Below are 12,018 nucleotides of genomic sequence, written 5' to 3'. Positions count from 1 at the left end.
CTGATGCTTTTCTCCTAGCTACACACTTAATTTTTATTTCCTTTTTCCTTCATTTCCTTTTTCTCTTATTGGTCAGTTGCATAGGCCCAGAACTTTGCACGTTATACATTTGTTCTTAAGACCTTTGTTCTTAAGACCTCTTGCTGTTGTTGAAGTTTGTCCTATCTGCATGGTACCATTTTGGTTTTGTTTTTAAATTTTTGGTATCTCTTTTTATTTCAGTCATAATTTGGATACCTTGTTTTACTAGCACTTCCAAATAGTCTCCTTGCTTTTGCATTTATCACACATTATGAGATTTGTGTGATATTTAAAATACCTCAAAATAAGCACCAAACAAGGAGACTCTTTTATATCATCGTGGATGGTAGGGACTAAAATAATAGTGCATAATCTGTAATTAGCAGCAACTAACAGAATTGATGTGCTTTTGCTCTCTAGCTGTGTGCCTATATATGTTTGTAATGTGAAATTTTTTTTAGCAGGAGCATCTTTATTTGCAAGGTGGTAGGGCTGTGAACTATATATTGAGGTAGAAGCTATGTTCCCTGCCATTATTAGGTTTATGATTGAATTAGAGAAGCAGAATCTATGAAAACACATTATAAAGTAGCCAAATGCCAGATGTATGGTGCAAATATGTGCTTCAAAAAATAAGACACAGAAGAGATCACTATAAGGTTCTGCTCTTCTCTGATAGGGTGGGATTTGAAATGAGTTTTTCAGGGAAGGTTCATAAGGATACATTTAGAGAAACAACATTCTAAGCACAGGGTACAATTTGAACAGAGATTGTGGAGGTAGGAAAGTATGTGGTATGTTCAAATAGACAAGTTTGATAGAAGTAATGGTACCTGTAGGTAGAGAAACTTGAAGTTATGATTAAAATAAAGGTCTTAAAAGCCTCAGTGAGAAATTTAAAATTAATTTTTTAGCTTATTAGGGACTGTTGAAGTGTTTTGGGAAATAGTATTCTAAAGTTAATTTGTATATTGTATAGGTTGGATTGGAAAAAGGAAACATATAAATATCTGGATATAGTAGCAGAAATTAGGGAAGGAATTGGGATGGGACGGGCAGGGACAAGATTTTGAATTAAAATGATTAATAGTGATTGAGAGAAATAGGGAAGTCCACAATAGAGAGATATTTTGTGTGAAAGCTAATGAATATTGTTTTAATATGTTGGTTCTGCAGTGGCAATAGGACATACAATATTCACAGCCTAGTATGTGCTAGGTACTGTACAAGGATCTCTTTATATAATCTCATTTCTTCTAACCATCATCATTGAAAGAAATCATTATCCCCATTTATAGATGACAGATCTGAGGCACAGAGAAGTTATATGACATGACCAAGGTCATAAAACTAGTAAGAGGCAAAACTAATATTCTAACCCAGCCCTGACCATAAAGCCCAGGCTTTTCCTACTGTATCACATAAATTTTGCTGAGATGTTTAATTTGTTATAAAGATAAGGTTTCATTGATAGATGAAATGAAAATATGTGTGCCAAAATTACTTTTGATTTCAAAGTAATTTTAAAATAATATATTCAGCAGCCAGAAAAAAAAGTTTCACAACTGTCTAAGAAAAATTGATTACAAAAAGAGTATTCCACTGACAGAAAAGGTGATAAGACTTCAAAACAAGGGATTTGGAGTTATTAAAATGTCCTGAAAGCAGAACAGTTTGTAACACTGAGAAGAAAAAAAGATAGTGTCATGGACATGTTAACTGATATATTTAGAAATATTACTGAAAATTTTAATATGAGGAAGCGAGAGCTAGAAACAGTGACTTGTTAGGAACACACAGCTAGTTAATGGCAAAGCCCTGTGATCACTTTAGTTTGTTTTATAAAGCCAATATTAATAATAATTATTGAATGGTTACTATATGCCAAGCTTAGGATAATAGCTTTAGAAGCATATGTTAATGAACTTCCCAACAATCTTGTGTATACTGTAGACTTAGAGAAGTTAAGTCATTTGCCTATGACAAATAAAACCAGAACTGGAACCCATTTCTGACTCTAACACCCATGCTCTTAACTTTTATGCTTTTTGTCCAGACTCTTGAATTTGGGGTTAAGAAATTGACCTAGTCTGAAAAGAGTCTTTCTCCTTATTTTTAAAAATATAATTAATTCTTTCATTGTTATATATACACAACTCTTAGTATTGTTTTGAATTCTTTATTTTTCAGTTCCTTTTCACTCTTTCCCTGACTTGTGAATTTAGAGACTGACCAAATTAGAAAAATAATAGCTTTTGAGCTATCTGCATTTCCTTCCAATCATCAATTTATGTAAACAAATTTTGTTCAGGAGAATCTGCTCCATCCTCATTTAACTTAAACTGCTTTCCATGCTCCCTGCTCCCCACCTCCCAAATCTATTCACATATTTTATGCATCACAGAACATTTAGAAATGTATAGTTGGGTTGTGGGGGGGAGTGGTAGAAACATTGTATAACACTAATTCTTCTTATTCATTTAGCAAATATTTATTGAACAATCTCTCTTTAAGTTATCCTAGTTTGTTTACCTTTTCCTCCTATATCTTATCTTTCAACCTTTAAATTGTATCCAAGGCTTTCTAGGAGCCTTTTTTCAGTTTAGTTTCTATTTAATTATGGTTCTCATATCTTAAAGGTATGATATACTGGTTTATCAGTTTCTTTATTTTATAACCCTGTTGTATTTTTGTTTTAAATGCTTAGATCTTGCATTATATTTAACTACATTGCTGTCTTACTGACTGCATTACATTTATTTATTTGTTTGTTTGTTTGTTTGTTTGTTTGTTTTATTTTAGTTGTTCTTCCTAACCTAAAATCAGAAGATACACCTTGCCTTCTGTCTGTAGATCTATTTCACGTTTTGGTAAGTATTAAATTTTATTAAAAAGCACTCAAATTTATAATTTCATATGTTTTCCTCATTTAAATTCATGGTCTTTGTTCAAGATTATAAATTATTGGTGTTCAAACTATGAATTTGTTACTTTTGTCGATATTATTTACAAATAGGTACAGATTTGACTTTAAAAATGAAAGCACATTTACTCTTTACATTGTAATAGGTCTTGTTCTAGTTGTTTATATTTAGTTAGTGTCTATACAAGCAAACGTTTTCTAATATGTAATGCTTCCCCCTTCCCCTTTTTCTTTACTTGTTTACATTCTAAGCAATGAGTGACTATAGGAGCTATCTTAAAATCATTAATTATTTGGTGACAGGGACCCAGCCTTGGACATAGCTAGGCTTCTCCCAAACATCTGTGGATGGATGGCAGCTTTTTGTGAGTTTCTTGTAGACCTTTTCCATCCCTGTGATGGTTCCATTCCTTCAAAACAAGTTCTCTAGAGAGAACAGTGGTAAGATTGAGAGTGTGGAGTTTGTGGATGCAGAGTTAGCCAGTATCCTTATCCCTCATTATCCAGGCCTCAACCCAGTGGTTGTCAACCCTGTCTTTCGGAATCTCTTGGGAGAATTTTGAAAAGCATGCTAGTAAACTGGGCCCTAACCCCTGAGATTCTGATTTGGTTGGACTGCGGTGGGGCCTGTGTATCAGTGTTATTTTAAGAGTTCCCCAAGTGATTATAATGTTGAATCTTCTGAACCCCACAGGATTGAGACTACTACCTAGAACAGAATAAGTAGACCCAGCAAAGGAATAACCTGTTTGGTGATGACTTTTGTCCTTCATTTATGGTACATTGTATTCTAAGATGTTCTGTTGAATAATTAGGGGAAATTGGATGTTTATTTAAAAACAAAAACAAAAACAAGAAAACAATGCAGCATTGGTGCCCTTTACATTTAGTTATGAAATTAATTTGTATTGGTCTTTGTTGTTACCCATTTGATGTCCATTTTTTCTCAGGTAGGTGCTGTATTAGCATTCCCATCCCTGTATTGGGATGACACTATTGATCTGCAGCCTTCATCAATTAGTTCTTCATATAACCACCTTTATCTCTTCCACTTGATCACCATGGCACACATGCTTCAGATACTTCTTACCATAGACACAGGTAAAGCTCCCATCAGTTGTTAACTATAAATAACATTTGCCCATCATTTATTAACAGAATTAATTGTGCTTGTGATGAATCATGTATTGCTCAGTTCTATGATTCTTGTTGCAGGATCATTCATTTGTTTCTTTATAGATGCTGTTTAAATATATATAATAATAAGTATTCATTGAATATCCATGTTTAGCAAGGCTCTGATTCTGCCCTGTTTGTTTCTCCAGCTAATATACTGATAGATTTACCTAACAGTTTTAATATCAGAATTAACTAGTTAGTTAGAGAACAAGAGATAGAACCTCACTTGAGTTAGCATTGTTTATTATCCTGGAACCATGAAATTGAGGTATAATTTATAAATTGAATGCAAATTTATAGATTTATCTTTCAGAATTCCTTTTTCAGGTCTCCCTCTAGCTCAGGTTCAAGAAGAGAGCGAAGAGGCTCGTTCTGCATCTTCTTTTTTGGCAGAAGTTTCTCAGTATACAAGTGGGTGAGTAGCAGTCCATTAGTCTAATGTGTTTCACTTTTGTTTTAATAATTCTACGTCTTTGTTCAGTTGTTTGGCAGTATAACTTTTGAACTATTTTAATACCAATTTTTAATATAAATTAAGGGCTTTTAGAATAATAGCTAGCCATTTATTTGTTTCTAAGACCAAAACAAGTTTGGGCACATCTTTACTCTTGTAAACTATTATGGGAGCATTGGCAAAAGATGATAGAATTTTAACAAATGGCGGCATTTCCAGTTTAAATAAATATAGAAAATAGAAAATAGGTTGTGTTTCGAAAGCAATCCATACAGTTGACGCACTTAACTAATTAGATGTTTTTTAAGGCTGTTATGAGTAATATGTGAAATATATTGGCAATGCAGAGATTAAAACAAGAAGTACATAGGAGTGATCTACTGAGCTTCACCTGCTACCAAGTTTCTCTCTTTGTTTTCATCTTCATAAGTTTTTTTTTTTTTTACATTAGGTACTCTGTGTGTGTATTTTTGTTAATAAACTTTATTTTTTAGAGCTGTTTTAGGTTTACATAGAAATTAAACAGAAAGTACAGAGTTCCCATTTACTCCCTCTCCCCACCAGTTTCTCCTGTTATTAACATCTTGCATTAGTGTGGTACATTTGTTAAAGTTGATAAACCAATATCGATGCATTGTTATAAACTAAAGTGTATAGTTTACATTACAGTATTGTCTAGAATAGTTTCACTGCCCTACAAATCACCAGTTAATTTTAATACAAAAATCAAGAAAGCATCAATTTTTTTAAGCGAACTTAGCTACTTTGGTTAGTTACTGATAAATATATCTGCTCTACATTTCAAAAAAAAGAAAGTAGTTCTTTGTCTTAAAAATCTACATAGTAAAAGATGCACAATTTGTGGGTTTTTTTAGGAAGCTATTAGGAGATTTAAAGACTGAAGCTTTGGCGTTAAGTATTTTATGTTAAATGTTTAAAAATTGAATGAATAAAAAATTAAATACTTAGCTATGTTTTTAAAGGGGGATGTGTTTATAATCTAGGATTTTAGTCTGATCGGTATTCTGTTTTGAAATTATTGCCTGTCAGGTACATTGGGTGTGGTATTCCTGGCTGGTATTTATGGATCTCATTGAAGAATGGCATCACCCCTTACCTTCGCTGTGCTGCATTATTTTTCCACTATTTGCTTGGAGTAACTCCACCTGAAGATCTGTTTACCAGTAAGTAGGAAATGAAATTGGAGTAGTAAATGACTTTTTTTTCTTACCTTCAACTTTAAGAATGCAAGATGAGAGCAGGCAAAACCAATCCTCCATTTCCTACTTCTTTTATTAGTATTCACTCCAAACAAGTGTGTCCCAGCCCTGGTGTAGGTTAAAAGTCAGGCCAAAAACTGGATCAGCCTCATAATCCATAATTGTACTCTTGGCTCTTTCCTATGTATAATTAATGAATATGTGCTTGAGCTTATAAAATGCCTGCATGCAGAATATAACTGATAGGGTATAAAGAAATGGGAAATATGCTTCCCTTTAAGGAAGAGAACTGTTCAGCTACATAAGAGGAAAACTTTACAGTATGCTCTGTTATTTGAATTTTGAACATATATTTATTAAAAAAGAATTGAAATGCAGCTGGGAAAGGCCTGCTATATCAAACCAAGGTCATGTAATTTAACAGAATCATTTTCTTTCTACTTTACTTGCCTTAAATATAGATCAAAGTAGAGAAGACTTCCTTGTGGCTTTAAATGGATAGAAAGCAGAACACTTGTATGATTTTGGAAGATTCACCAAAATTGCTCATAAATACTTCCTTTTTGTCTTTTGAGATTAAACTGACCAGGTCAGCTTTACTGGCTATTAGCTTCTTTATCTTGAACTCAGTTCAGTAGGGTTTATTGGATCCAGATTGGTCCCGATTCTATATAGAATAGGATGCTACTTTCTAAGCAGTTACCAGTACAGATTTGTCATTTACATTTTTTAAAAATCATGTATTTATTTATCTAGTCGGTCTTATAATATGTAAGTTAAAGTCCTTTCTATTATTGGAAGGAGATCAAATATAAACAGATAAATAGATAAAATGTCAAATGATAAGTGATGCAAAGAAAAATAAAGCAAGTCATGGGAATAGAGAATGCTGGGGCCAGAGTGGGTAATTCTTTTAGATAGTCGTGGAAGTCTTCTCTGTGAGGAGACATTGAGAAAAGAGATGGGGTTGAACTGGTCAGAGAACTGAAGGAAGAGTATTCCTAAGCAGGAAGAGCAATAAAATGTAAAGGCTTTACCTGATGTAGTCAAAGAATAATACAAAGATGAACGTAGCTGAAGCATAATGAACAGAAAGTGGGTGGTCAGACTTGAGGTCCAGAAGGCAGCCAGGGGCAGATGATGTAGGGCCTGTATGCCACAATAAGGACTTTGTACTTTATATCATGTGATGGTTTGATATTGGTGACATCTTTATGCTTTTAAAGGATCATTGTAGCTTATTTATCACCCACAATTTTTATAGAGTACGAGATATACTCTATATAAAGAGAGTGTAGAAATGAACGAAAGAATGAAGAAACTCTATTAACAAATTGACCAGGTAAGAATAATGTTCTTATTAAATGTATTTTTATTCTCTTGCAGATTCTGCAGAAGGAGAGTACAGTGCACTCTGTAGTTATCTATCTTTACCCACGAATTTATTTCTACTTTTCCAGGAATATTGGCATACTGTAAAGCCCCTCCTTCAGAGGTACTATGGGGACAAAATATCATTGTTGGGATGTTATGCAGTTTGGAAATTTTTTACTGAAATTAACTTGCTTAGTTTTTAAATTAATTAGCATTGATTAAACGGGACGGCAAAAATTTGGGAGACTCCTAATTCGCACACGAAGGAATTGGGGATAAGACTAACAGCCATGGGCAGCTGGAATTTCTTCTCGTTCCACCATGACTACCATTCATTGTAGTTATTTTCCCCACAGCTGCTGTCTCATCATCCTAGTCTGAATTGGGAGGGGAGCTATAAAAGTCATGTTGTCAGCATCCATAAAGTCACAATTACATATCAAAAGATCCCCAGTTGAGGCTATATCCAAACCATAGCCATATCTCACATGTTGGCACACATGCCAGGAGGGTGACTGAGGAAGGAAAAAAAGTCCTTTGGTAGATAAAAGATGTATCAGTTAAACTTCCTGGGGAGTGTATTTCTTCCAGAAAAACTCTTTTTCTATCCCATTACTTTCTGGCCCTCCTGATCACTCTCCACCCTCCTCACCTTCAGTCTCCTTACCCATGTATTTGCTGCCACCATTTTCCATCATTTTTATAATCAATTCTCACTGTGTTACTCTTACTTTATTTCCCCCATGACTTCCTTTAGTCTCTTCAGTTTTCTATCTTTTTCTTTAATCAATGTTTTTTCCTCTATGCCCATGTCAGGATTTGTGTGAATGTCTGCTTGTTTTCTGTCACCATTCTCTGTACTCTCATCTTTTCTGTTAGGTTCTTTTCTGTGTTTACTCATTTCTTACAAGGTATTCTGATCTCTAGTGTGATAAAAACGAGTCAAAATGGATCAGAAAAATAAGTTTCATGCTTTGTGTTGGGTACAGTCACAATAGGTTATACTAGTTTTACTTTTATGTTCTTGGAATTGATACATTTTGTACTTGCTATTCTAGTTTAGTTAAGTGAAAAAAATTCAAACTTTGAAAAAGAAAGTTTTTTCCCTTTGTACCATTCTTGTCCCTGCTTGCCTCAGAGCCTTTTCTCATCCTATGCTCTACGGTTCAGGGAACTGACCCTGCAGGTCTTCTCAGTCTTCCTTATTGTGGAAGTTGGCTTCTGCCTGTTACTCAGCCAGTGAGAAATACTGGCAGGATATTGGAGGCCAGGGGAATGAGAGAAGCCCATGTTTCTATAGAAGTGGCTATAGCCCTTCTCTGGCTCCAGTTCCTACGAGGCAAAGCTGCTATGGTTCCAATTCCACTGGTGACCCCAGCCCCTGGGCTCCAGTAATAAATACCACTATTTCTTTTTGTTCCTCCAGCCTGGGAAGGGTGGGAGCTTCCTCTTATTGGTTAATCCTTGGGTTACCTTGCCTTTTTGTCTCCTGGTTGGCTTCTCAGCCCTTCCATTACCTTTATTATCAATTTCTGGTATTAAAGCCCCTCTTGTTGAAGTACTCAAAATGTTTTTTTGTTTTTCTAGTAGGACTCTGATTAATAAATCCTTTAAAAATAGAAATTAATAGAAAGGGAAAAAATAAATTGGAAGACACAAAAAGCTAGGGGACAAAAGAAAGGGGGAAGAAAAAGGGTACGATGTAAGATAAAAGAAGTCTACAAGAGAGAACTTTGAAAGAAGGAATAGAAAGATTTGAGAGAATGGCCCAGTGATGAATATTGTACTGAAGTTGTGATGACCTATTTGTTTTGTCTCTTGGCTCCTCATATAGGTGGTGTGCAGATCCAGCTTTACTAAACTTTTTGAAGCAAAAAAGCACCATAATCAGGTTGGTTTTTACTTTTCAATCCTTTTCCTTCATCTACAAGTTGATTTTTCCAAAGTAGGTGGTTTGTTGAGCATTCTTTCTAGTCTTCTTCATTGTCACTCAGTACATTGTATCTTACATTTGTTAGGTCTTTGCCAGAAATCAGATTTTTCCTACAATTGTGTTTTTCTTGGAGTGGTTGCCCTTTTCCCAAACAGTTTAATGCCAGCAGCTCCTCTTCCTTAAACTAATGCAAGTCTATTAAAAGGCAAAAGAGGAGATAGCATCCTGGAGCTGCTGGTATATGAAAATCAGAGGGTGATGACAGTATTTCTATAAACAGTTTTTTCCCTTTGAGAATGCAGTAAGATATAAATGAATTTTTTCCCTCCTCCTCTTCCCTTCCTAGCTATATGCTTAAAGACTACCCATAACTTCACTAGCTCTCTTAAGTTATGGCTCAGTCAAAATCTACCTCTTTCTCAAGAATTAATTCAAGTATAACCTCCTCCCTGGAGCCTATTTTAATATGTCCTCTCATATGTGTATGTTCACATGTGTGCATGTGTACCTGCCAGCATTCTACATCATTAAGCAGTAAACTCAACAAGGGCCAGAACTGCATGCTTGTCTTCTGTGTATCCCCTCCAGGGCCTGGCTTGCATTACATCCAGTGTCTAACTTTTATTTGAATTGAATTGCATCAATAAACAAGCAGAGTTGTTGACTTCTCAGCCTTAAATACTGACACCAGTACTATTTTTCTATGGCTAAAGTAAACGCTGTGAGACAGTGTACATTTGTCACCTTCTTTTCTCGCTTTTTTTCACCCCTTCAACTCTTTAACCTTCACTATAAATGTACAAATGCCGTCTACCCTTTAACCCAGCTTTAGTAATTTAGAGATTACAGATCCAGCTCCTGTGCTCATATGCTGTAGTGTTCATATCACTAAGAAAAGAAAGATTTTAGAATAGAAAGAAAAGTTTAAAAGATGAATACATATTTCAGGACTGTTAATCTCATATCATTTTTCCTTTATTTCAATTCACTGTGTGCCTTTTAAACATGTTTGCTCAGCGTAGTACTAAAATACTCTGGGAGAATTAGAAGACATAACACGTAATGGGTAATTTATCATCTAATTATGTATATAAACTCAAGACAGAAGAGAAAGTTTAATAACATATGGAATATACTGTTAATGCTATAGAAATTTGGAGTAAAATTCTTAATGATGCGACATTAGTCTTAGAGAACATAAGTTTTAGCTGAACATAGAAGGAATTATAGAATTTATATTGCTCAAGGCTTGAAAACAGAATTCCATGTTATTCAGTTGACCTTTTCCAAGACATGCAAGCAAGGCTTTTGTTGTATCTACTAGTATGGTGAGAATGAATAACGTTTGCGAACATGTATAAAGTACTAAGTATGTTATGTTTCACTTCAATATCTTAATGAGTCCTCAAGAACTCCATGAGATTCCTTAATACTATTGTTCATATATCATTTCTTAAATCAGCATGAGTCATTTATGTTTCTCCTCCCCCACCCCAAAAATGTGTTATTAAATTGACAGTGTGCCTTATGATTGATAAAGTATAATATATTCATCTTCCTCAGTTTATAGATCAGAAAATATAGGCTTAGGTTCAGTGACTTACCAGATGTCAGAGAATTTAGGCTTTGTAACTAGTTCTGTCGTATTTCAAACTGTTTTATGTTACCTTCCTAGACAGTATAGAAATCTAGCGAAAACAATTTAGTCTTAGGAAATAGTGGAAGTTGCATTACAAAGGAAGCTAGCTGATGAAAGATTTGGAATTCTAGGCGAGAAATTTGGATTTAATTTAGTCAATAGTGGGAATTACTATGAATTACAAGTATGGATCCTTTTGTTATTTTTAAGACATTCTTCTGTTGGTCAATTTTTGATGTAGGTTGTTTACTCATAAATAAAATTGCCTCTTATGTTACATTTTTAGATACCCTAGGAAAAGAAATAGTTTGATAGAGCTTCCTGATGACTATAGCTGCCTCCTAAATCAAGCTTCTCATTTCAGGTAAGAAGAAATACATATTTAATTTTTTTTAAGTGTGCAATTGGTATACACTATTACTAGCAAACTTTTTAAAAATGACTACTGAGCATCCTCTAAAAGTGATTGTTAATCTTTTTCTTTTTTTTTTTGAGGTGAAAACCACATAATATACAATTAACCATGACAAAGTGTTAAATTCAGCGGCATTTAGTGTATTCACAGTGTTCACCTTGCTCTAGTTAAGAAATCATACAATATATGACCTTTTGTATCTGGCTTCTTCTACTTAGCATAATGTTTTCGAGGTTCATCCAAGTTGTAGCATGTTTCAGTACTTCATTTCTTTCTTGGCTATATAGTATTTCATTGTATGTATATACCAGAGTTTGTTTATTCATTGATCCTTTAATGGGCATGTAAGTTGTTTCCCTTTATGATTATTTCGTATCATGCTACTATAAACATTCTTTTACAAGTTTCTATGTGGACATATATTTTTGTTCATTCATCCATTAATGGGCATTTAAGTTGTTTCCTCTTAAGACTATTCTATATCATGCTACTATAAACATTCATTTACAATTTCTATGGACATATATTTTCATTTCTCTTGGTTAATTTTACCTAGGTGTGGAATTGCTGGGTCATTATGGTGATTCTATGTTTAACTTTTTGAAGAACCACTAAACTGTTTTCCACATCAACTATAACGTTTTACAGTCCCACCAGCTTCTATTTCTCCATATCCTCATCAACATTTATTTTTTGTTTTTTCATTAAAGCCATCCTAGTGGGTGTAAAATAGTAGCTCATTGTGATTTGATATATAGTTCTTTAATAAACAGTGATGTTAGACATATTTTCATGTGCTTCTTTCACATTTGTCTATGTTCTTGGAGAAATGTCTGTTCAAGTCCTTCTCTAATTTTACA

General features: G+C 34.1%; 1 protein-coding gene across 1 annotated transcript in view; it reads left to right on the top strand.

Moving 5' to 3' along the window:
• UBR1 (ubiquitin protein ligase E3 component n-recognin 1) overlaps window positions 1-12,018 on the top strand; it is a 102,070-nt gene that overhangs the window by 81,546 nt on the left and 8,506 nt on the right. The window contains exons 39-45 of the mRNA XM_011354982.2: window positions 2,824-2,891; window positions 3,895-4,045; window positions 4,451-4,538; window positions 5,628-5,761; window positions 7,184-7,292; window positions 9,006-9,062; window positions 11,030-11,107. Of these exons, the coding sequence (XP_011353284.1) occupies window positions 2,824-2,891; window positions 3,895-4,045; window positions 4,451-4,538; window positions 5,628-5,761; window positions 7,184-7,292; window positions 9,006-9,062; window positions 11,030-11,107 (685 nt within the window). The remainder of the gene's footprint in view (window positions 1-2,823; window positions 2,892-3,894; window positions 4,046-4,450; window positions 4,539-5,627; window positions 5,762-7,183; window positions 7,293-9,005; window positions 9,063-11,029; window positions 11,108-12,018) is intronic.

This window comes from Pteropus vampyrus, unplaced genomic scaffold, assembly GCF_000151845.1.
Source record: "Pteropus vampyrus isolate Shadow unplaced genomic scaffold, Pvam_2.0 Scaffold19, whole genome shotgun sequence".
NCBI classification, from domain to species: Eukaryota; Metazoa; Chordata; class Mammalia; order Chiroptera; family Pteropodidae; genus Pteropus; species Pteropus vampyrus.
This window is presented reverse-complemented; position numbering and strand designations above follow the sequence as displayed.